This window comes from Trichechus manatus, unplaced genomic scaffold, assembly GCF_000243295.1.
Source record: "Trichechus manatus latirostris isolate Lorelei unplaced genomic scaffold, TriManLat1.0 scaffold00077, whole genome shotgun sequence".
Classification (NCBI taxonomy): Eukaryota; Metazoa; Chordata; class Mammalia; order Sirenia; family Trichechidae; genus Trichechus; species Trichechus manatus.
This window is the reverse complement of record NW_004444013.1, coordinates 12,037,576-12,063,454: the sequence shown is the minus strand read 5'-3', so window position 1 is coordinate 12,063,454 and position 25,879 is coordinate 12,037,576. Positions and strand designations below refer to the sequence as shown.

The 25,879-nt window shown below is 48.0% G+C and overlaps 2 protein-coding genes across 4 annotated transcripts in view; both read right to left on the bottom strand.

Annotated features, from left to right (window-relative positions):
* Positions 1 to 23,001, bottom strand: part of LOC101356815 (uncharacterized protein C7orf26) — a 31,104-nt gene extending 8,103 nt beyond the window's left edge. Inside the window, exons 1-6 of one of the 2 annotated variants that reach the window (XM_004380825.2) lie at positions 22,563 to 23,001; positions 21,757 to 21,978; positions 19,084 to 19,249; positions 15,869 to 16,396; positions 14,537 to 14,576; positions 8,949 to 9,150 (exon numbers count right to left, since the gene is read on the bottom strand). In XM_004380825.2, coding sequence (XP_004380882.1) covers positions 8,949 to 9,150; positions 14,537 to 14,576; positions 15,869 to 16,396; positions 19,084 to 19,249; positions 21,757 to 21,978; positions 22,563 to 22,754 — 1,350 coding nt within the window. In that variant the 5' untranslated portion in view covers positions 22,755 to 23,001. Of the gene's footprint in view, positions 1 to 8,948; positions 9,151 to 14,536; positions 14,577 to 15,868; positions 16,397 to 19,083; positions 19,250 to 21,756; positions 21,979 to 22,562 lie in introns of those variants that run through there. The other variant, XM_023735357.1, reaches the window with a different exon arrangement.
* Positions 23,002 to 24,460: 1,459 nt separating this feature from the next.
* ZDHHC4 (zinc finger DHHC-type palmitoyltransferase 4) overlaps positions 24,461 to 25,879 on the bottom strand; it is a 15,164-nt gene continuing 13,745 nt past the window's right edge. For both annotated transcript variants that reach the window (XM_004380824.2, XM_023735355.1), the window contains exon 8: positions 24,461 to 24,870. In XM_004380824.2, the coding sequence (XP_004380881.1) occupies positions 24,583 to 24,870 (288 nt within the window). In that variant the 3' untranslated portion in view covers positions 24,461 to 24,582. The remainder of the gene's footprint in view (positions 24,871 to 25,879) is intronic.

Genomic DNA, 25,879 nt, shown 5'->3' with positions numbered 1-25,879 from the left:
CTCTAGGCCGCCGCGAGCTCGGTGGGCTTAACCCTTCGCGGCCCGGGCGCCCGGGTGCCCCGCAGGCGTCAGGAGCCAGGCAGCATCCGTGTGCGCGCGGCCGCCGGGGTTGCTGACTGTCGCTGATGGGTGTGGGGACGAGGGGAGAGGAGAAAGAGAGACAGGGCCTCCCCAGCCGGGTCCCTGCTACCACTGAAGAGCAGGCCCAGCCTGAGGGTGCTCCTGGCTCAGGTTCAAGTTGTGGTTAATTAACACTCAATTAGACGACAATGAGGACGGCCCATCCTGGGGCCCAGTGGCCTCATTAATGGGCTCCTCCACACGCATCCACTGGACCCCTCCTCCCGGATCCCTGCGGTGGCGCCCACAGGCAGGGTCTGCGGGCTGAGAGGACAAGACGGGGTCCACCCGAGCCACCTTGTGAACCCTGCAGAGCTAAAACCGTCCCCCTCGGGCACCCGCAGGCCCCACGTGGCCAGGCCCCGTTCCCCAGCAGCTCCCAGCAGGGCCTCCCTGGCTTCTCTTTCCGGACCTGCCGGGCTGCCCCCTGCCCGTGTCAGGTGCCCCTCCCCATTGAGGTCTCCCTGACCATCTCTTCTTATCCCATCACTCGGCTTTCCTGGCCTCATAGGCTAGGCGGCTCTCATCTGAAAAGATCACATTAAAATTCTCTTGAAAAACCAAGTTCTCTTGAAAATTCTCAAGATCTGGTGATGAAGAGCTACGCATAGGGTATGGGGATGCCCAGCTGGAGGGGCACAGAGCTGTCCTGTAGTCACAGCCCCTCCCCTCCTTTCTGTCTCCCTGCCCAGGCCAGAACTCAGCTCACATCATTGTCCTACGTGTGGTCCCCTTGTCTCATTTTTGGATTCTTCCTGCCCTATCCACCAGGCATTGGAGTTTGGGGCTTTCCCTCTGGTCCTTGCCAGAAAAGCCTACATTCTGTCTGGTGGCTTCACCCATGGACTAGGAGCTCCAGAAGGCAGAGGACACATCTACATCATCCAGGGAACAAGTGCAGCAAAGAGAGCCTGACGTTGCCAGCTACAAGCCACTGGCCTATGTTGAGGCTGTTGACAGCCATAGCTGAATCACAGCCTTCCCAACAACTCAAAAGGCAAAAGCCACCAGAGTTAGGTGTCATCGTGGGCTGATTAGTCATTAGTCCATTGAGATGTCTTATTCAAGGGGAGTGAGTGGGGATTTTAGGTGAGATGGCCCTGAACAAAGGGCCAGATGCCAGGGACAGTTAATGGTTAATGGGCCCAGAGTGAGAAGAAGAAAATTATCCAAGCGGCTTGCTGGTTCTCTAGAAGCTTGCTTGTTAAGGAATAACATTGAAGGTGATATGCATGCCAATGAGCATTGAACTGATGAGATGCGCTATGTCTGATTAAGGATCTGACATCCAATGTAAAGTTAAGAATCTCTGTTGGTAAAGAATCTCCACTGGGCCAATAAATGTATATATGATTAAACATAAGGTGTAGCATGTGACGTTAACAAGACAATGTACTAATGCCACTGAATTGTACACATAAAAACGGTTGAAATGGCAAATGTTTTGTAACATACATATTACCAGAATAAAACTTTGAAGACTCCCTCACTCCTTGAATCTTTAACCTCTCCCTCTGCTGGTTTCTTTCACCAGCATTTACACATCCTCTGAGTGACGCAAATGGTTTGCTCTCAGCTACTAACCAAAAGGCTGGTGGTTTGAATGCACCCAGTAGCACTGTAGAAGGCAGGCCACTGAAAACCCTATGAAGCGCAGTTCTGCTCTAAAACATGTGGGGTCACCAAGAGTTAAGTTGAAGTCTTGCCATCTTCACTTCTAAGAAACATTCTGGTTGTATTTCTTCAGATTAATTTGTTCATTCTTCTGACCATCGATGGTATGTTCAGTATTCTTTGCCAACATCACAATTCAAATGCATCCATTCTTCTTCTGTCTTCCTTTGTCATTGTTCAGCATTCACATGCATATGACGGGACTGAAAGGACCATGGCTTGGGTTGGGAGCACCTCAGTCATCAAAGTGACATCTTTGCTTTTTAAAACTTTAAAGAGGTCTTTTGCAGCAGATTTGCCAGATGCAGTATGTCATTTGATTTCTTGACTTCTGTTTCCATGGATGTTGACTGATGATCCAAACAGAATGAAGTCATTCACAAATCCAGTTTCTTCTTCAAGGCATTATATGGTGGAGATTAGTTCTCAAGGTATGCCCTGACACAGAGACCAATGGGCAGCCCAGAAAGGTTTTTTCTTGATAGTATAACCAACACCTTCCCAGGCCTGGAGAGCAGAGGCTTGACCCAGGCCGCCATGCTGGCTAATAAGGCCTCTCGTCAGCATCCAGCACCAGAGGCTGGGCGTTCACCAGGATGGGGAACATCCTAGGCCTGTTGGTGAAGGAAGGTTTGGTTCCTAGGGAAGCCAACTCTGAGATGGAGATTAGCACCCTAGAGCCTTGTTAGGGAAGGTTCCTGAAATCACCACTTGTGGACTGGAAGGGAAAGTAAGGGAAGGAAGCAGAGAAAGATTGTGGACTGGGAGGCAGGCTCAATGAAGGCCCCAGCTGACCCCCTAAGGAGCACTGAGGCTGGGATGGCTCTTCAGAGTTGCCATAAGCTGCATCAGTCACGAGATACAGGCTACCCTGGGAGCAGGGAGTGATGTTGGGTAACGAAAACACCAAACCAAGCCCGTTGCCATTGAGTTGATTCCAACTCACAGCTACCCTATAGGACAAAGTAGAACCACCCCATAGGGTTCCAAGGAACAGCTGGTGGATTCGAACCGCCAACCTTTTGGTTAGCAGCCAAGCTCTTAACCACTATGCCACCAGGTACAGGGCCAGCAGGAGAAGCACTATGAGGATGGGTGACAGTTCACACCAAGCTGGGTAGTCAACACACCACCAGTCTGGATGCCAAGTTCACTTCATTTGTTTCAGTTTGTTTTTCTGTCTGACTTAATGATGGCAAACATTTATAAGGTTCCAAAGTCAAAACTACAAAACAAACTACTTTGCACGGTCTTGTTTCCTTTCCTGACCTCTCGCCCTACTCCTTCCTCTGCCCCTAAATAACTATTTTTATTAGATTTTGCCATATCTTTCTTTCTTTCTATCTATACCCCTCCCCTCTTTCTTATGCAAAAGGTGAAAACACTTTTCTGGGTCTTGCTTTTTTTTTAAGTTAAAAATAAATCCTGGTGGTCATTCCATTTCAAAATGTCTTTTTTTTTTTTTTAACAGTGGCACAATACTCCATCATGTGGATAAAACATCAATCTGTTAATAATCTTTTGGGAAACTTTAAATCTTTTGCATAACGCTGCAATGAACGCCTTTGTGCATAGATTATTTTGTTATTTTTTGCCAGTGGATCTTTAGGGTAGAGTCCTAGAAGTAGTTTCCTAGGTCAAAGAGCAAATGTATATATAATTCTGCCAGATTTCCTTCCAAAGGGGTTGTGTACCATTTTGCATTCCCACCAGCTCCATTGAATTGATTTTGGTTCCTCTTTTTCTTTTCCAGAACTTCTACTTGGATCTTTTTCAAATCTGCTAGGTTACTTTTCATAATTTCTTTTTCCTCTGTAGAAAGTTTCACACTTGTCTTTTATTTTCTTATATGAAAGTATAATCGTTTTATAGTCTGACTCTAATAATCTGACAATTGAAGACTTTCTGAATCTGTTACTGCTGCTGGTTGCATCTGCTGGTTCTTGTTCATGGTACCTCGTTTACTTTTTACTGTATATTGTTCATTGTCCTTGGAAATTTCATTTGTGGGACTCTTTTGAGGCCTAGGACGAATGGCTCTCCTTCAGAGAGCTTGCATTTGCTTCTGTCAAGCACCTACCTGGGAGAACTACAACTCAGGGGAACCTCTTGAACTAAGTTCACAGAGGGAGGTTTGCTGGATTAGCCAGTGATGTCATCGTGGGTGAAGACCAGCTCATGTCCCTCACATCTCAGGCATGAGATTTTTCTTTTGCATTTTGCTGTGCTCTGCTCAGTGCCAAGGCATACTTCTTTGCAGTCTTCAGTTAATACTGATTGAGGGTGTAGCCCTTGGGGTCCCTAGCCATTTACTGTAACTCACAGAATTTTTTTTTTTAATTAAAAATTTAAAAACAAAATTAAAAAACTTTTAAAACTATACAGAAAAGGCAGTCTCCCTTGGCTATTACCTCATCTCCAGTGCTCTCCCGAGGTCTCCACTGTCTTCACTTTGATGTCTATCATTTTTTAACATATTTACATATATATACACATACCTGTGAGAAAGTTGTAAAGCAGTGGTTAAGCGCTCAGCTGCTAACTGAAAGGTTGGTGGTTCGAACCCACCAGCTGCTCCACAGGAGAAAGATGTGGCGGTCTGCTCCCGTAAAGATGACAGCCTTGGAAAGCCCATGTGACAGTTCTACTCTGTCCTGTAGGGTCACTATGAGTTGGAATCGACCCGATAGCAATGGGTATGGGAAAGTTGTAGCATCATTTTGTCTTTTTTTAAAAAAATTCACTACGTGGAATTTTACTCTTCAGAATGCTATGCAAATTATGCAAAATTTCTTCACTTAGAAAAATTTGAGCATCTTGCCATGTCAGTAGGGCCAAGGGCAAAAACAGGAAGGCTATAGTTCAAATCTGGTTCATTAATATGTTGAGCCCAAACAGTATTGTGGGATTTTTTTTAGGGGGGAAGGGGAACTTTTAAAGTATAATAGCATACAGAAAAGTGCACATAAGTATACACCTTGATCAATTTTTACGAACTGAACATACCCATGTAACCAGCACCTAGAAGCCTCTTTCAGTCACTCCCCATCCTCTACCACTATCTTGACTTCTAGCAGCATAGATTATCTTCCAAACATGACTTTTCAAATTAAGAAATACAGCATAAAAAAAATCCTATTTCCATTCTCTGTTGAAAACTTAGAAGCTCTGGCAATACTCACCCTGGCCCAAGGGCCCACACATCAGTGACCAACTCCACATGCTATCCAGTCTGCCACAGAACCCAGTCCTTCCTGGAGTCTAACCCTCAGAGCTTCATCTGTGGACAGTACCTGTCTGGTGCCTAGGGACTTAGTTTACAACTCCTAGTTAGCCAGTCCCCTACTGATGGCTCGTCAAGCTGCTTCTGGATTTTCCTTATTAAAACAATACTGCACCCAGCAATTCCACTTTTAGGGGTGTGAAGCGGCAGTCAAGAAATGAAACGACGTATTGTATTAGGCAAATCTGCTGCGAAAGACCTCTATAAAGTGTTAAAAAGCAAAGATACCACTTTGAGGACTAAGGTGTGCCTGACCCAAGCCATAGTGTTTTCAATCCCCTCATATGCACACGAAAGCTGCGCAACGAATAAGGAAGACCGAAGAAGAATTGATGCACTTGATTTATGGTATTGGTGAAGAATACTGAATATACCATGGACTGCCATGAAAATGAACAAATCTGTCTTGGCAGAAGTACAGTCAGAATGCTCCTTAGAAGCAAGGAAGGTGAGACTTCATCTCACATACTTTGGACATGTTACCAGGAGGAACCAGTCCCTAGAGAAGGACATCATGCTTGGTAAAGTAGAAGGTCAGTGAAAAAGAGGAAGACTCTCAATGAGATGGACTGACACAGTGGCTGCAACAATGGGCTCAAATATAGCAATGATTGTGAGGATGGCCCAGGACCAGGCAGTGTTTTGTTCTGTTGTACACAGGGTCACTGTGACTCGGAACCACTTAACAACAACAGAACATATATATGTTATATACCCAAGAGAATTAAAAAGATATGGCCTCACAAAAACTCGTACAGGTGTTCAAAACTACCCATTACACCTCAGAAGAAACAGGCCTGGCAGTCTACTTCCACAAAGATTATAAACAAGGAAACCCTATGGAGCAGTTCTACTCTGTAACACATGCAGTTTCCTAAGTCACAAATCAACAACAAAAACCTGTGTAAGAATGTTTATAGTCGTATTATTTACCAAAGCCAAAAAGTAGAAACAACCCAAATATCCATCAACTGATGGATAAACAAAATGGTATATCCGTACAACGGACTGTTCAGCCATAAAAAGGAATGAAGTACTGATACATGCTACAACATGGATGAACCCTGCAAACATTAAGTGAAAAAAGCCAGTCACAAAAGATCACCTGAGATTCCATTTACATGAACAGGCAAATCCTATAGAGAGAGAAAGCAGATTAGTGGTTGCCAGGGCTGGGGGTGGAGGAATGGGGAGAGGCTGCTAAACGGGGATGGGTTTCTTCCTGGGATAAAGAAACGTTCTCAGAGAGTGGTGACGGTTGCACAACTCTGTGGCTACACTAAAAACCACTGTATCATGTACCTGAAAAGGGTGAATTATATCTCAATAAAACTGTTGCCTAAAAGCAATACTGCGGTGAACATCCCTTCTTGTTTCTGGAATTGTTGGGTCATGGGACAGTTCTGCTTTTTAATTTCTCCAGAGGAGCAAAACTAATTTACCCACCACACTCAGTGTGAATAACTGTCTCCCTGCACCTTTAGCTACACTTTCTGTTTTGCCAACCTGGTGGGTGAGTGAAGAAATGGCACCTCACTTTCATCTGCATTTGCCTGGCTAGCTGGAGAATCTTTTCCTATCCACTGACCATTTACATTTTCTCTTCTATAAGTTTCTGCTCATTTGCTTCGCCCTTTTTTTTTAATCGGAATGTCTTTTCATTAATCTGTAGTTCTTTATACATTCTGTATACTTTGTTTTATATGCTGCGAATATTCTCTCATAAATCAATTTTTAATGTATGTAAAACATTTCGCAGGTGCCTGGCAGCACATAATAATTATGGAACTGTAGGTAGTATTTTCATTAATAAAGAAGAAGGCAAAAATCAGTGAAAGTGTGACCAGTCCACCTATATCTAAGTTTTTAATAGGTTGATTTAGTTACTCATGAACGGCTACAAATACCACAAAAAGGAGTCTGGGGCTCTAGAGGCTTTATTGCCTACATTTTTCCTTTCTTTATTCTGGCAAAACTCACCTTGGGTCTGAGGGGAGCTAACACCTATCTAGCCCCAAAACGTCTGGTGGAGGGCACCACTCAAAGACCTTCTCTAATGACGAAGCAGTGGGAGAACTTCTTTCCAATCCTTTTCAGAAACAGCAGGAACCAGAGTTAAGTACCAAGACCCGGCTAAGCGCTCATCTCTCCCGCCTCACACACGTGTCCCACAGGAAGACATGGAAGCAGACCTTTCACTTCAGTTCCCGCTCTGACACCAGCAGATTGACACTTAAACAGGAAACAGGCTCAAGCAGTGGTAATGAACTCAAACTCAAAGAAAAGGACACTTCCTTTACCGATCATGGTTTTCAAAAGCTGTTTCAGAACAGACTCCAAAGAGGCTTCACACAGCAAGCATGCCCCTGTGCCTGGCTGTGGCTGTCAGGAATATGGGCTGAGAACACAGGAACTCCAAGTGCCCAGGGAAGCCATGGGCTCGTCATCCCTGAGAAAGTACACGTGGTTCTCCCAACCACATCATGTTTTTATCTTGTCCAGCTGCTGTCAAGTGGACTCCAACTCATGACGCCCTTGTGTGTGTCAGAGTAGAAGTGTCATCCATAGGGTTCTCAATGGTTGATTTTTTGGCAGTAGATTGGCAGACCTTTCTTCTGAGGTGTCTCTGGGTGGACTTGAATCTCCAACCTTTTGGTTAGTAGACAAGTGCGTTAACTGTTGGTACCACCCAAGGACTCCTTATCTTGAGAGTGCCTTAAATTACAGACTTAAAAAAGAAACACACACAAACAGGAATTTGTTGGGCAACCTGATGTGGTGTCTGGTCTTCCAGGTCATTGTCTTCAACTAGGAACAGAAGGGTAAGTAAGTCACAAGGTTAAATCTCATCCCTCCAGGTTACTCTTAGTCCTTCAACCCTCCCAGATGGCCACACTGCTTGCTGCGTCCACCTCTCATTTCTCCCTTTCAGACTAAGGGTGCTACAGTGACATGGCTCCTGATACCTTTCTTTTCTCCCGAAATGAATAAAGGAGAACTCAAAGCAGGTAACTTCCCATCATGTAAGACAAAAAAAAACTCCTGAGGGCTATATTCTGTACCTGAGGCAAGAAAGCCACATACCCTGAAGCAAACACACCAAAGCTCTCGCGGGCCAACAGATGCCAGATTCTCTGGCGCAAGGCAGGGACATGGTGTCTGAAGTGTATTTGTCAAAAGAAGTGATGAAAAAATGTCCTCCATCTTCTTACCGTAATCCACGCAGACTGTGGAGAAAACCAATGCAGCTCACATTCCGTAAGTTTTTAAAATACATTCCATCAAGGCTAGCAAACTCTTTAGAAAAAAATTTATTTGAACATATGAAAGAAAAATTTAGAGACCTCCATAAAACAGAGAAGTTCCTTTCCTAGGTGACAAGGGACATCCTGACAGGCTTCCTTGAACAGCGCCAAGCGCTGTGTATACACTTGCAATCACCACGTACCAGCTTTGAGCTCATGGAGCTGTAAGAAGAGCCTATCTGTATTGCAGGGACACACAACATTCACGAGGAAGGCAGCTGGATGCCCACTCCGCTTCTCCCAGCAGTGCCGCTCACACACAGGCTCGGAGCACCTCTGAACAGCAGGCTTGCGAAGGAGCAGACTTTAAAAAACACCCACATTGCTCTGCAGAGGGCCGTGCAGTTTTCCTCCCATCCATCCAATCTGGATTTTTAAGAATGTGACCAAGGTAGGAGGCACCTGGACCGCGACGACTCAGAACTTCCACACCAAGACCGGCCGGCGAGGGGGAGCCACCTGGCCGCCTCTCCAAGGTCCTCCTCTATGGTACAGAGCTGCCATCCCTTCCTCTGGAGCGCTTCCCAGCCTGGGAGCAGAAGGCACACTGCACACGAGGGGCCAGCCTAGCGGATGGGCCGGAAGGGGAATGTCATGCCTGAGATGAAGGTGTGCCCGGGGTGCGTAGGCAGGGCGGGGTGGGCAGCGGGGTGGGCTGGCACGGCCCCGTAGCCCAGCGGAGGGGTGTGGATGTGAGGGTAAAACCCAGGGGGGAGTGCCGTGTGGGGAGACTGCTGCACGGGGCCTGAGATCACCAGCTGGAGCAGGCTGCAAAGACAAGGAGAAGGGTTAGGACAGCCGGACAGCTGAGCCCAAAGAAAAGGGCCCTTTCCAAGCATGCACTGGGGGTTGACTCTAACCACCTCTGTCCCAGGCACCCAGGGGAGAGATGGCAAGACAGATGCGGGAGACAGGGCTGCCCTCAAGACATTGTCCAGCAGAGGCACCATAATGGAGGCCCTGGTAACACCAGACGGGACACAACAGAGCCCTCCAGACAGGTATAGGCATAGGAGGAGAGGGCTCATGGTGGGGGAGAGCAGAGAGAACAGGGGGCCTGGAGGTGGGCTTCACAGGACCAGCAGGACTCAGATGGACCCATGTGGGGCTGGAGTGGAGGGAGTGGCTGGTGAGAAGCCAGGACCACACAGGAGACCAGGTTGAGGGGGAGTGGGCAGCATGCAGGGGCTCAAGGGGACTTGTGGAGGAGGGGCCCGCACTCGGTCCAGTCTCCAGTCCACCTGCAGCTCTGCTGCAGCAGCAGTCCCGGCACCCCGCCTCATGGCCTGGGACAGCACAGGCCTCAGCGGGCTTTCCACCCAGGAAGCCCTTTCCTGGGGAAACAGGACACCACGCACAATCTCCTCAAAGTCCTTACCAACTGAGCTCTGACTGAATTCTAAACTAAGCCACACGAAAGCCAGCCTTTAAAATGACACTGAAATCGAGAGCCCCACACAGGCCCTGCCCTTCAAGGTGGCCTAGGCTGGGTTGCAGCCTTACTAACCTAGTGGGATCCATTACATCCCTGCCCCATGTTGTTTCAGACCTGCCTACTCACTGACTTCTGCACCCCAGTGCAGCGGCCTCCCCGCATCCCCCCGCCCTGGGAGCCCCCCCTCCCCGGCTCCTGCTGTCACACCATACCAATGCAGGTATGCCCTCCTCATTCCCTCCCAACTCCTTTCCACCAAGGGGTCCCACCAAAAAACCAAAAACCAAACCCAGTGCCATCAAGTCGATTCCGACTCATAGCGACCCTATAGGGCAGAGTAGAACTGCCCCATATGATTTCCAAGGAGCACCTGGTGGATTCAAACTGCCGACCTTTTGGTTAGCAGCCGTAGCTCTTAACCACTATGCCACCAAGGTTTCCAAGGGTCCCATATGGCCCCCCAAACCCAAGAGACCCTGCCCCTCCTGTGTGCCTTCTCGTTATGGCCCAGGCTATCAGTGGCCCCAGCACCTGGAGACCCTCTTCCCTCTGGAACTCAACGTCAGCTACTGATCCTGGGTCCCTGAGAAAACTCCCTTGAGAGTGACTCCTGTCAGTCTCCCCTTTTCTGACACTCCCCACCCCAGGATTATCATCAGAGAACCCTCACTCTTGTCGCCATCTCGAGCCTTCCCTGGCCTCAGCTGAGCCACATCCTGATATCCGACTATTATATGCTAAGCCCTACCATCACTTTCCTCATTGAAAAGACTTCCCTGGCACCCTGCTCAGGATACAGCCTGCCCCCATCCATCCCTGCCTTCCTCCTTGCCTCAAGCCTGGGCCGCAGACAGGCCAGCTCTGCCCGCTCCTCTCCCAACCTCCTCAGGCCTTCTGCTCAGGTTGTGCCAGGTGTGCACCCACGGTCCTCTACATCACCACATCTAGCCTGTTCATGCCCTCTGCTACCCCCTCCAGCCTCTCCCTGAGGCTGGCCTCTCTGCACTGCTCTGTGGGCACAGTGATGTCACTGTCCGGGGCCACGTCACCCTCAGTAAACCTGAACCACCCTCTGCCCACCAGACTCTGTGCTCGTAGTGAGAAGGGGTCGTGTCCTTTGCAGACAGGCCCTCACCTCCGCCCACCCAACACAAGGCCTGGTGCTTAGATCCCCAGCAGGAGCAAGCATGAAGGAAGCTGGTGCATTTTAGGGCCCAAAGCTTCAAGAGCCCCTTTTCACCTATACTGTTTCTTTAGGGAATCCCTGGTGGTGCAAACAGTTAAGTGCTCAGCTACTAACCAAAAGGTTCCTGGTTTGAACCCACCCAGAGGCGCCTTGGAAGACACGCCTGGTGATCTGCTTTGGAAAGGTTACAGCCTTGAAAACCCTCTGGAGCCACTTTACTCTGCACACATGAGGTCACCATAAATGGGAATTGACTTGATGGCAATTAACAACAACTACAACTATTTCTTTAGAGCTTGGGGTAAAAAATAAACAAATAAATAAACCCAAGAAGGGAGGACAACACAGGCAAACTTTCAGCTGTGTGTCTGTGTGTTCTGAACCTGTAAACTCTGCCAGAGATAGACAGGAGCTCAAGAACTTTCCCGTCTAGTCGGGAAGACAACTAACGAGACAATCAGAACTCAAAGATTCCCAATTACTCTCTGCTCTCGCTCTTCCCCTCCAGTCAGCAGCACGTTCCAAGGGGCCCAGTGGCTCTCCTGATACATGGCAGAAGCAGCACAGGCTCCCTGGAGCAGACAGTGTGACAAAGCTCTAGAGGGGATCCTGGTAGGGACCCCTGGTTATAATACCCTTAAGCTGATGATAGGGGGCAGCAGTTGTTCAGCGGGAAATTCTCGCCTTCCATCTGGGAGACCTGGGTTCAATTCCCTGCCAATGGACTTTATGTGCAGCCACCACCCTTCTGTCAGTGAAGGCCTGCATGTTGCTGTGAAGCTCAACAGGTTTAGTGGAGCTTCCAGACTAAGATAGACTAGGAAGAAAGGCCTGGCAGTCTACTTCCAAAAATTAGCCAATGAAAACCCTATAGAGACAGTCCGATCCCATTGTGATGGGGTCAGCATGAGTCTGGGGCCAACTTGACGGCAGCTAACAACAAGATGATGATGGAAGGATGTGCACCCTATTGTTACGTTAATGCCCCAAAAACATTAAATAAAAAGCATAGACAAAGAAGTGAAATATGACAAAGGGATTACTGCAAAAAGGGAAAAATAACTTACACCAGCTTACAATAACTGTGTCCTCAGATGCCTGGGAATTTTCTCAGAGCCCCCCCCTAAAAAAAAAAGAGTCAAATGGGCTCCCGAGGGAAAGAGCCCTCCAGACAGCATGGCTGTTCTGTGATAGAAAATTTTGATCCAGGCCCTTCCACCCTACCAGACGCCAACTACCCCGCTTCTTGTGTTCACACCTGTCCCTTCATCCCACCCTAAGCTGCTCTCCCATACAGAACCTATACAGAGCTCAGCCTGGACTGCAGGTCTCTGACAGGCCCAAGGACAGCACCAGGCCTCTGGCTGCAGCCGCTCTCACTGTCAGCCACGAGTCGGCACCGGGCTGATCCACTGCCTTGGAGGACATGGGTTTTCTGAGTCTGCTGGGCCCAGCTCACTCACCCTCTGCCCACGCCAGCCCTGGAGCCCCAGTATTCCTCATGAAGCGCCCGCATGATGGTGTGAAGAAAGAAGGACATTAATAATTCTACCACCCTAACTCAGTATTTGGAGCCCTGGTAGCACAATGGTGCCTAAAAGGTTAGCGATTTGAACTCACCAGCCGCTCTGAGGGATAAAAGACCTGGTGATCTGCTCCCATAAAGATTACAGACTAGGAAACTCTATGGGCAGTTCTACTCTGTCACATGGGGTCGCTATGAGTTGGAATCGCCTTGACAGCATACACCAACAAAACTCAGTATTCTCATTTCTGCAAGCCCTGTGCTTATGCACAATTGCCTCCAGCTTTACAAGCATTTCCTGACACCTTTATCACAATGAATACTTTTAATGGATACATAATGTTCTATCCTGCTGATGTAGGACACCTGATTTACTACGTAACCTTGTATCACTGATTGATATGTTGTTGCCAGGTTTTTGTTACTAATAATACTGCATTAGGAGCCCGGGTGGCCCAAGCAGCTTTGTGATTGGCTGCCAACCTAAAGGTTGGTGGTTCAAACCCATCCAGCAACTCCATGGAAGAAAGGTCTGGCAAACTGTTTCTATAAAGATTACAGCCAAGAAAACCCTATGGAGCACAGTTTTACTCTGTAACACATGGGGTGACCATGAATCGGAATTGACTTCATGGCAATGGGTTTGGTTTGTTTTTAATACTGTATTTGCATGAAACATTTTTGTGCACACAGCTTTTTACTTTTCTGAGAGTCACAGAAGTGAAATTCCTAAGTTACTTAAATAATAGTCACAGTGACAGCAGCTAACACTTCTTAGATACTTACTACCTACCTAGTACTGTTGTAAGTGCTTCACACATTTCCACTCATTTCATCCTCACTAAAGTCCCATGGCAGGAGACATGGAGCAGGTACTATGATTATTCTGATTTGACAGATGAGAAACTGAGGCAGTGAGAGATAAAGAACTTGCCCAAGGTCGCACAAAGTAAACAACAAGGCCAGATATGAAAACCTATCAGGATCCGCTGACCAACCAGTTCCTGCTTCTCACCACTATTATTACTGCTTTCCTAAACTTACAAAAATAACCACCATTTGTGGAGAGAGTTCCACTTGCTAGGGACTATGCTAAGAAATTTACAAACACCAACTCATTTCATCCTTACTAAAACCCTATGGGGATATTGGTGGTTCAGTGGTAGAATTCTTGCTTTCCATGCAGTAGACCCAGGTTCAATTCCCAGCCAACGCACCTCACGTGCAGCCACCACCTGTCTGTCAGTGGAGGCTTGCATGTTGCTATGATGCCGAACAGGTTTCAGAGGAGCTTCCAGTCTAAGATGGACTAAGAAGAAAGGCATGATGATCTACTTCTGAAAATCAGCCAATTAAAACCCTATGGATCACAAATCACAATGGTCTGATCCACAACCAATCACAGGCATGGCACTGGACGGGGCAGCGTTTTGTTCCACTGTACAAGGCGTTGCCAACTCAACGGCAGCTAACAACAATAATCCTATGAGGAAGGCGGTATCACTGTACCCGTTTTACATGGGAGAACCCAAGGCTTGAAGAAAGGTTAAGGTCTTGCCCAAGTGTCACAGGTGCCAGGTGCCCACTTAACCAACACGCTGTGCCCTGGAGCCAAGCTCCACAGAACCTTCCTAAGGGTTGTGAATCACATCACCAACAGAGTGAGAGACGGCCAGTCTCACCATGAAATAAGTGCACGCTAATTCAGGAAGTTTTAAATGATGCCTTAAGTGTACTCTGGGTTCATTCCTTGACTCCCCACAAGATGGCCACTTTTTTTTTCACGTTTACTCTCTACTTAGGGTTCCTCTCATGGGGGTTACCCCATATCTCCATTCCCCATTCATCACCAAGTCCTTAAGGGGCTTCTTGTAACAGAGACGCTCCAAACTCTGCAGACAAGCTCTCCCGAAGGAACCTGGAGTGAAGAGACCCACCACACTTGCTACCCGCACCCTGGTACCGCCAGCACTGCCAGTCCAGACAGAAGCTATAAGAGGGCACTTACTTATTATGGGGCAGCCTGGAGCACAGGGTTCTCAGGTCATCTGAAATGAAGGAGACGCATGGTCAAGTAACAGCCTGAAGACAATGAGGTGACTGGTTGCTGGCTTCCTTCTCAAGGAGGCTAGCAAGATAACAGTGCTTTACGTGACATTTTCCTAGCATCATTTAGAAACAGCTGGTGTTTGCTTGTTCTTCAATGTTTGTTTTAACAAACTAGGCCTCAAACAGGATAAGTCACTTAGGGAAGGGGGCAACCCTGCTGGCAATTTGCCAGATGGCTGGGACACGGTCCAAAGGCAGGCCTTGAAGTAGATCAACAGGCATGGGATGGGGGTGGCAGGGTGCAGCCCAACAGAGCTTCTGGGTTTTGTGAATACTGTCCCCAGCTCATCTCAGAAAGATACCCCACCACTGCCCACCATTCTCCCTGCAAACCCTGGAGAAATGGGGCTGCTGTGCTTGGTCATCAGCTCAGCACCCATGGAAAACCGAGAGGTTAGAGAGACGTGTTTTCCCAGTCCGGGTCCCTAGGAAGGCAGGAGCCCCAGGCATTCTAAAAGCAGGGTAAGAGGGGAAACCTATCACCATTGACCATCATGTGGACCACAGGAAGCCCTTGTGAGCGAGCCAACAGCTAAAGAGCAAACCCATGTGTGTTGTTAGCCAGATCACTCTCCTCAGAGAGTTCAAGCATTTAAACAGAGAAGTAGGAATGAGGACACTATTTTATGCCTTGGTTGGGGCAATGGTTATACAAGTACATAATCTGTCAAAAATCTGCACTTAAATCTGTGCATTTTGTTGTATGTAAATGATGCTTCAAGGAGTCCTGGTGGCACAATGGTTAAGCGCTCGGCTACTAACCAAAGGTGGGTACTTGGAACCCACCCAGCAGCTCCACGGGAGAAAGGGCCTGGTGATCTGCTTCCATAAAGACTACAGCCTAGAAAACCCTATGAGGCAGTTCTACTCTGTCACATGGGGTCAGTACTAGTCAGAATTGACTCGACTGCACACAACAACGATGCCTCAATAAAAAGGACCGCCAAGAAAGAAGAAAGGACCCCCAATGGGGAAACACCTGTGCTCTGAAGGAGCTTCCAGTCCTGGGCAGAAAGACTGGGACACACTGCAGATGACATGGTGACAGCATGGGAGCATTTGGTGGAGGTGGGTGCAGGGATGGGTTAGATTACTCTAGTGGGGCATGCTCTGTGACCCCCGCCCTCCTCCCCTGTGCTCACTGAGAGGAAAAGCAGCCCTAAAAGCAGCAGAAAACAAGGGTGGTGTATGAGCCTCACCCCCAGGAAGGCCTGGCCAAGAAAGCACCCACCTCGCGTGCACAGCAGGGCCCCGGAGGCCATGGCCACCTGCAGAGCCTGTGCAAGTCGGTCCAGTGCAAGCTCAATCTCCTGGGAGGCATTGAGGGGGTTCAGCTCGTCCGCCAGCCTGTTGATCTCCTCAACCAGTGGGACCACGTGGTCGAAGAGGATGAGGCCCAGGCGCCCATACAGGTTCTTCTCGGTCAAGTGGCCCTGCAGCATCATCAGGACCTGCAGGATGCTGAGATGCAGCTTGGAGTATAAGAGGTGCGAATCCCTGTCCAGGCCTACGCCCGAGTCCTTTGTCACTTTGTTACTGAGGTGGCCATTGGCAAGTGGGGGCTTCTTTTTCCTCTTATAAGCCAGAGGTGCCTTCACACACCAGCGGATCAGTCCAGTGAGTGGGGTGAGCTCTAAAAATCCAATTGGTAGGTTGGCTGCAATCGGCGTATTTAAAAAAGTGATGAGAATCAACCTTGGGTCCTCAAAAATCCAGTTGACAATCATCTCGAGCAAGTCCAGAGGTGGGATGAGGTCATCTGTAAGCAAAGACCCATCAGGTCAGAAGGGTTTTCCACCTCTGAAGGTGGGTGGCTGGACCACTGACTCCACAGGACCTACCAGCTGACACTCATGTCACAGGCTCACAGGCTCGTCTCCCTTCTGGGGCATCAGCTTCGTGAGCACTGACACCCTGTCTCATTCACTGTTACAGCCACAGTGCTCAGAACTATTGGGCCAAGGTGGGGGCTCGGGAATTATTTGTTAAACCAAGAACCCCCTACAACTCCATTAGGCCTTGAAGAGAGTTCGTCCTATGTGTCAATTTAAATCCAAGGTCATACCTTCTATGTCTAAAACTACCCTCTTGAATAGGATTTGTCCCCGTCTGGTGTCTCCGCCATGGCACCCAGCGACAGCTAAGCTAACCTTCAGAAAGCTGCTCAGAGTCCAAGCAATGTCACTCAGCTGCCAAGGCCATCCTCAGCCCCAAGCCTGAAGCCCTCGTCTAAGCACCAACCTAACCTCCTGTGACCCCTGAGCCCGGGCCTCTTCTACAGCGTAGCAGAGAACAATGATATAAAAACCACTGTTAACATTGATTCTGCATCAGGCACTGGTCTATGTCCTTTGCACAGGTGAACTTCTTTAATCCTCCAACAAGCCCATGTATTATACCCATATAAAAGACAAAGAAACTGAGTCACAGGGCTGTTGGGTCATTTGCCCTAGGCCTCATCAGAAGTATATGATGGGCCTGGCTCAAAGCCTGCTCTCTAACACTAGGCAGCACTGTCCAGCCTGGAATGGGTGAGCAACGCCCACAGGCTGGCTGTGTGCACTCCACAGCTTACGGTGAAGAACGAGAGCCCTTCCAGGCTGCTGAGTGAACCAAAGCCAAGTACGGGAAAGCAGAGGGTGGTGTGAGTGAGATCCAACCTGGTATATGGTTTCCAACGTTCTGTCTCAGGAGACACCTTTTCTCCTGAGGGTATGACCTCGGCCCTAATCAATCAGAGCTGTTCGCCTTCTATGTGTTGTCTTGATTTTTGTTGTTGCTGGGTGCCATCAAGTCGATTCTGCCTCATAGTGACCCTATACAACAGAGTAGAACTGCCCCATAGGGTTTCCAAGGGTATAATCTTTACAGGAGCAGATAGCCAGGTCTTTTCTCCCACGAGCCACTGGTGGATTCGAATCGCAGACCTTTTGGTTAGCAGCCGAGCTCTTAACCACTGTGCCACCAGCGCTCCTGTCTTGACTGGGAGTCTGCATAAAAATGATTATCATTTCGGAGGGCTCTGTTGCTGGACGGGGGGAGGGACATAGGCTTCTCCCAGCAGAAGCTACATGCCATCTAAGGGGTTCCCTGAGGGCCTCTTGCACCCAGCTAAGGAGGTCTCAAAAACATCACCAATAATAAAGCAAACTGACATACATGCCTTCTAGCACAACGTAACATCATCTATGCAGCACTGCTGCCAAAAATGTCTAACTCCAACCTTCTCATAAGAAAACAACCAGACAAATCCAAATTGAGGGACATTCTGCCAAATAAGAGGCCTCAACGATTCAAAAATGTCAATGCCGTACAAGTTTGTTTTTGTTTTTTTTAACTGCTGGGGAGCTGTTCTAGATTTTTAAAAAACCAAACAGCCGTGACAACTGTTTATAATGCAAGATCCTGATTGGATCCTGAATTCTCTCCACCGCCCAAAGGAGGAAAAAAAGACTATAAAAGATATTACTGAGATAATTGGGCAAATCTGAATATAGACTATATATTAGATAATAGTATTCCATCAATACAGGTAGTTCTCGACTCACAACGTATCCAAGTTATGACAAACCATACCATGACCATTCTTTGTTTTTTTTTCCCATCTTATCGTTGTAATACGTACGACATACAATGTTGCAGCATGTGATTTGCTGATGTTATCATTCTCAAGCCAATTCCCAAAAATAAATAAAAATTGGTTTTATAAAAATACTGATAATAAAAAGTAATAATAATGGAAACTAGAAAAAAAAAAAACATCAGAACCGACTTATGACAGAGTTGTTGCAACAGAACCCTGTTGTTAAGGTGGAGACTACCTGTATTAAATTTCTTAGATGTGACAATGATATCACGGTTATGTAAGAGAATATTTTTGCTCTCGTCAGATACATGCTGAAGTATTTGGTATGTGATATTGGCAACAACTCTCAAATAGTCCAGGAAAAACGTGTTTGTGTGTATGGAGAAGGGGGGGCAAGAGAGGGACAGAAAGGATATACAGCAAAATGCTAATACTGTAATTCATAAATGTGGGTGAGAAGTACATGAATGTTTGTTATACTATTCTGGCAACTTTTCTCAAGTTTTGAAATTTTTCAAAATAAAAATTGGGGGATAAAAAAGTAAGTCACATGTCTAGAGACAAAGACTCGAACAGCAGAGCCTGGGCAGAGAGCCACATCTCACCCAGATAACAGACCCTGACTTTGGGGACCTTCTGCGCCTCTTACCATTCCAAGTCAGGGTACCACAATGCAAAGCTCCCGCTTAGCAAACTGCATAAGCCCAGACAGCCTGCACACACCTTTAGCTTTTGGCCTAAAATAAAAACACATACTTCAGAGGGGAAAAGGCCAAAGCACTCATTGGACACTTCACCTGAGTATAAAACTGGCAGTTAGCTGAAGCCTCTTTAACAGCAACAATCAGTTTAAAGTTTACCTGAGGACAGGTCATAAAGCGCGGTGACGGACGTCACAAACTGGCAGCAGAAGCGAGGGCTGGCACTGAAGGTCTGCTTCAGCGTCTGCACAGATCCTGGCACCAGGCAGCAGTAGTCGTCCACGAGGGCCCTGGCTAACCTCACACAGTAGACCACAGGCGTCCGCTGCAAAGAAGCCACAATCTAAGTAACTACAGGTGTTGTGAGCCAACACTCCCCCAACCACTATAACTATGTACACATAGTGAAGACCACCAGAGCTGGCAGAATCACTTCCACGAGGGAGAAAAGATGTGAAGCCTTATTTTAAAGCAGGGGACAGCAAACTAAAGCCCACAGACCAAAGCTATCCCACCGCCTGATTTTATTGAAAGTTTTATTGAAACACAGCCATGCTCATTGGTCTGCCTGTTATTTATAGCTACTCTTGCTGTGACACCTGCAAAGACTAAAATGTTTACTATCTGGCCCTTTATAGAAAAAGTCTGCTGACCCCCTGCTTTCAAGTTTACTTACGAAAGATCATTTCTGATGTCAAGTGAAGAAATGACAATTTCTGTAATCCTACAAATTCAAAGCGTTTTAACTCCACAAATAAGAATTAAACAGTTGCTTTCACTTTGAAAAGATTTAGGAGCTTGTGAACAACCACATGATCAAAATGTTTGTTTAGAGCAGTACTTTCTAAATTCCTCTTACAATCCCATCCTTCTCAGCAGGCTTCTATGATACTTTCAAGTCTGACATCACCCTCCCCTGCCTTTTTCCATGCATCTGTCAGTCTGTAGCAACTGCCACATTCAATAGCTGCTCAAGATGCAGCAGCTGCAGGGCCCCAACTTGGCCCCACAGAAGGACTACAAGGAGACAGCAAGGCCAGACTGCATTCAGGCTGTCATCTGCCTCCACAACGCCAAAGCTGCCATTAAGAACTCTAATTTCTTTGCCTCTCCTCAGGAGGAAGTTCGTCCCAGGGTGGAACACCCTGACCCAAACCACTAAGACCCTTTCCTGCCACTGACATCTGCTTTCATTTGGCCAAAATGCCATCAATAACAGCAGCATAAAAGGTAAATGGAAAACTTATATGAGGAATCAGAAATGCTAAACTTGGTTTCACTATGTTGTGAAGGAATAAAGGTAAAACTGAGGTTAAATACAATACATGATCAATTCATATGCTCTAGAAACTGGATTGGTGAAAATTAAGGTTCAGACTCCACTGAGCTTTACTACAAATGACAAGAAAAACATTTAATTAAATTGAAAAGGAAAAACGTGTAGTAAAATTCTGTTAGCTTGGCTAAGAACCAAGTTAGTACAAAAATTTGGTTAATAATTATCCTAAGTGGATTATCAATTTTTCAGAGACTCTATACAGCAGAAAAGCAAAATGAAATGAGTCTTCCAAAATTTCACCTAACACTAAATTCCAAATACACAGTTTTTTCTTTGATATTTAACAAAACTCTAGAAGGCTCTTACATTCACTAGACCAAAAACCAAACCAAACCTGTTGCTGTCAAGTTAACTCCGACCCATAACGACGCTATAGGATAGAGTAAAACTGCCTCATAGGGTTTCCAAGGAGTAGCTGGTGGATTTGAACTGCCGACCTTTGGTTAACAGTGGAGCTCATAAGCACTGAGCCACCCGGGCATACCCACTAGAAGAGCTATCAACTTTCTAATATTGCTGTGTTGTTGTTAATGTTTCTGTGTGCCATCCGGTCGATTTCAACTCATAGACCCTATAGGACAGAGTAGAACTGTCCCATAGGGTTTCCTAAGCTGTAATTTTTACAGGAGCAGATCGCCAGGTCTTTTCTCCCACAGAGTTGATGTTGGGTTTGAACTGCTAACCTTTTGGTTAGTAGCCAAGCACTTAACCATGCCACTAGGGCTCCTTAATGTCACCCTATGACATGACAAAACAGTAACGTGAAACAACCCACATGTTTACTGATCTACCTGTATAGAAAACAGCCTCCTAATAACAGAAGCCCTGGTGGCGCAGTGGTTAAGAGCCACAGCTGCTAACCAAAAGGTCAGCAGTTTGAATCCACCAACTGCTCCTAAAAACCCTATGGGGTAGTTTTACTGTCCTATAGGGTTGTTATGAGTTGGAATCGACTCAACGGCAATGGGTTTAGTTTTTTTGGAAAAACAGATAAACACTGCCACAATTCGATATATAACGATCTCAAAAAAAAAAAAAAAAAAGAATCCTATCTTTGAGTCTGTCTGCATAGCTATTTTGCAAATCCTACCATACAGTTTTCACCTAAAAAAAAAAAATGTTTCACTTGTTCTGAAGATGAGAAGATGAACCCTTTTACGGTTACAAACTACTGTTTTCTCAAAAAGAGTTACTACCTGTACTATAAAATAAATCAGTCTACAGGACAATGATGATCAAAGACGAAACATGTGGAAAACGCCCCTTCAGAAATCCAACCAAATGAAAATTCCTGACAATAAACTCCTCATCAGAGACTCTCAGGAAGGTTAATTCTAGAGAAGCACCTGGAGTCAGGGAGTCCCTGGGAGGAGTGCATAGCGATCTACTTCCAAAAAACCAGCCACTGAAAACCCTACAGAGCACAGTTGTACTCTGACACATATGGGGTCGCCATGAGTCAGAACTGACTTGATGGCAACCAGTGGTTTTACCTGGAGCCAGGAGGCTGCACACTCCAACACGGGGATTCGGCACACTGCCACTGCCATGGAGACTAGTTTTCCCAACAAGCTCATCCGGCCGTCATCAGCTTTGTTCCCCTGGGGACTGAAAAGGGAGGAGAAAATAATCTGCCGGACGGAGTCCTTGGTTTGCTCCTGGAAATAATTGCACATGATTTCAAGAAGTTGAAGCTCCTGCAGTGAATTCAGTCTCTGCAAAACAAATCCAGAAGAAGCAGTAAGAAATCTGGCCCTAACACATTTATTAATTCATACAGCAAAAAAACAGAAAATACATTCTTTTCTCCAGGGCACTACTTTTCATTCTGCTGAAGCCCAGATCCCAGAGAGCAGTAAGTCTACAGTTAATCTTAGAAAAAGTCATTATGTATCATTAGACACCATTCTGGAAGCCTCAGGACGATCCACAACGGTTTGGACTCTTGATAACAGGATAACACGTTTTTAGTGAAGTGAGGGGGCAGTACCCAAAGCCTCTTCCTTTAGCACCATGGAGACACGGCTGCCACAATCGCTGCAAAACAGGCACGCAGCTGAGCAATGCCTCGGCACTCCAGAGAAGACGGCTGAAGAAGCAAGGTGATCAAAGCTGAGAATGGAGCCCCTAGCGCGAAATATTTTTTGTTTTGGCAAATACCTGTCACCGAGAGGGCAAAAAAAAGAACTAATGTGCGCATCGTGGACACGGTCAGCAAAGTCACCCGGCTGCAAAGGGCCGAGGGGACCGCCGTGGGTGGGATAGGACGGTCCTTGGCTGCCCGGCACCCCCGCCGCACCTTGGGCTGCGCGCCGCGCTCCTTGGGCACCTGGAACACGAACTCCTCCAGCAGCTCCACGGGGCCCTTGTCCACGATGGGCAGCGGCGCACTCTGCAGCTGACTGCTGAAGTAAATGTCCAGGTGGTAGAGTACCTCCTTGGCGGCGCTCAGTGCGTCGCGGCGCAGGAGAGAGTGGCGGATGTCGCTCATGGTGCCGCCGCCCACCGGAGCCGGGCGCCGGCAGCGCGTCGAACTTCCGCCCGCGGAGACAAAGGGCCGCGACCCGGCCTCCGCCTGCCCACCGCCCTCGACCCGGGCGCCCGCCGCTCCCTGCTCCGGGCCCGCTCAGGAGGCCATCACCGCCGCCGCTGCCGCCGGAAAGCGGGCGCCCGGAGTCCAACTACGGCGCCACTGGAGCCGCGGGAATCAGACGCGGCGGGGCCGAACGGCGGCGGAACGCCGGGAGCGGCGACGGCAGCGCGCAGGGGCCAAGCCAGGCTGGGCAGAGAACGCGCTCGGGAGAGCACCCCCTGGCGGTGAGACCGCGCGGGCGGGACTAGGGCCGCAGGCCCCGCCGCCGGGCGACGAGGCCACCTTCACGCCAAAGAATGACCTGGGGAGCATCCTAGAACCGAGCACACGCAGAGCGGCCAGCGGGTGGTACCACACCCACGAGGGAACGCTCCACTGATCGGGCGCCCTCCATTCACAAATCAATCTGGCTCCCCTAGCTTCTTTGCGCGGCGTTCACAGCCTCCGCCAGCACGGATAGAGTCGGGGTGCAGGGCCCTGGCTCGGGAGGCAGACTTGGGTTCCTTCGGGCCTCAGCAACTCAGCTTAAAAGATGGAATCTGTTTCTTAACTCCAAGGTCTGCTCTGACATGTGGTGCCTGTTATGGCCTCTTACCCTTGACTCCCAGTACCTGTCCTCAGGGTCCCTTATCTCCCACCCCCCTCCAGGGTGGTCTGGGTCTCTGAAGGCTGGCCTCTGGGCCTGGCCTGAGAGGGCCATGAAAGCTTAGGGGTCCTGCAAGGCCCAGCCTACCTGCTCTATGCTTCTGAATACTCCCCCTCCCCGCAAAGCCCCTCAGTACTTTCTATGAACCTCTTTCCCGGTATTCATCTCTGCACTGAACTGGCTGGGGCTTTAATTTTGGATTTTTTAATACCGGGCATAAAAGACTTTAGTATGGCCAGAAGGGGCCAGCGCAGGGACAGACAGGAGGCCGCAAGCATGCGCTTGTGTAGGAGGGCTATGCTGGCCAAGGGCGGGCGGGGTGAGGCTACTGGGTGTGGTTACAGAGATGGAAAAGAAGCCACGGCTTTCTCTGGGGGCGGTGGGAGGGAGAATCCAAAAACCAAAAAATCTGTTGCCAATTCTGACTCATAGCGAGAATCCAGAAGGGCATAAAAGAGGATGAAGCCAGGTCCAACTCGCTGAGAAGCTCCTACACCCAGGGAACACAGCCACAAGGCCACTCCTATCCAGGAGCCCAGGTGGCGCAAGTGGTTTCCAACCGGCTACCCTAGAGGTTGGCAGTTCAAACCCACCCAGTGGCGCCACAGAAGAAAGGCTTGATGATCTGCTTCCATGAAGATTACAGCCAAGAACACCCCATGGAACAGTTCTACTCTGCAACACATGGGTTCATCGTGAGTCGGAATCGTCTCCGCATCAACAGGTTTAGCTTCTTTTTCGTCCGGGAGCCTAGAGTCTAGGGTGGCAGACAAGGTAGCAGCATTAGCTGGAACTTCTGAGGTGTCATCTCCTGATGTCTCTGCACTAGGCCTTCAGCAATGTTCAGTGCAAATAGCCTGAGTGCACAGAGGATGAGTTGGTTGGATTTCCACCCCAGGACCTGGCCTGGCATCTGGCAAAGATCAATAAACAATCTTTGTCCCTTCCCTTCTTTACCCACTGAAAGCCGATTCATAAACACAAAGCAGAAAACAAAAAACAAACCATGCACAGAAAATAAGTATCCATATGTATAAATAAATATACTATATTCAAAAGGCAGTGACAGTCTTCCCATTCTTATTTCTTCTTTTTCTCATAACGTGTAGCAGGGAGGAAGACCTCTCGAAGGTTGCTCCAAACCCCGTGGGAGTGAATGTTCTGGAAAACTTGGGGCTCTGCTGATAGGGGCTGGGCCTCGTGGCGGCAATGCTGGCGTGGGGCCCGGCCAGCTCTGTACCACTCATTAGTGGTCTGGTTGGTGGCAGCCAGGTACAGAGCAAAGCATAGGTAGCCCCCCAGGAGGAAGCTGAGCACCAAGACAAACCCCAGGAAGAAGATGATCCTTGGGAAGAGCAGGAACAGGTACTGGGGGCAGAGAAGGAGCAGCACAGTCAGAAGCTGGACAGTGACATATGTGAGGGTCAGCACCCGCCAGCCCTGGTCCCACTCACGGGGGTATCCCAGCTGCCTCCTCAGTCTCCCACCGGCATAGCTGTCTGGCCCAGTGAAGATAAATCAGAACCATAGTCAGTACTGACAAATAGCCCAGGAGCAAATCCTACTACACACACGAGTTTATCATGATACATGAAGTGTTCTCTCTTCTGAAAATTCCCTTCCTTCTCCTTTCTATCTATCCAAACCCTTCCCAGCTTCAGTTCCACTGAAGGAAAAAGGGAAAGTTTATTCAGGAAATGATGCTATGACAGTTGTTGTGTGTTGTCAGGTCGATTCCGACTCATAGTTAACCCTACGGGACAGAGCAGAACTTCCCCATAGCGTTTCCTAGGCTTCAAGTCTTTATGGGAGCAGATTGCCAGGTCTTTTCTCCCATGGAGCTGCTGGTGGGTTCAAACCACCAACCTTTGGTTAGCAGCCGAGCCTTTAACCATTGTACCACAGGGCTCCTTCTATGATACTTAGTAATGTATAAAGTAAATAAATGTAGTCTTTAGTTCAAACATCAAATAAAGTCCAGATAGATAGATCAGTAACTCTCCAAAATACATGTATAAGGATGTTCACAGTAGCACTGATTTTCAAAGTCCCCCACAATCCTAAAAGAAACGAGTCAAACACTCATCCTCAGAAGGAGAGTGAAATGAACTCTGGGATATTCATGCTACGCGATAACAAGGAGCTGTTAAAAATAAGCTCAATTTCTCCATGGTCTCGGAGAACATCCAGCTCAACTGGCATAACACAGTTTATAAAGACAATGTTCTACATTCTACCTTGGTGAGTAGCATCTGGGATCTTAAAAGCCTGTCAGCAGCCATCTAAGATACTCCACTGGTCTCACCCCTTCGGGAGCAAGCGAGAATGAAGAGAACAGGATACAAGGAAAAGATTAGTCCAAAGGACTAATAGACCA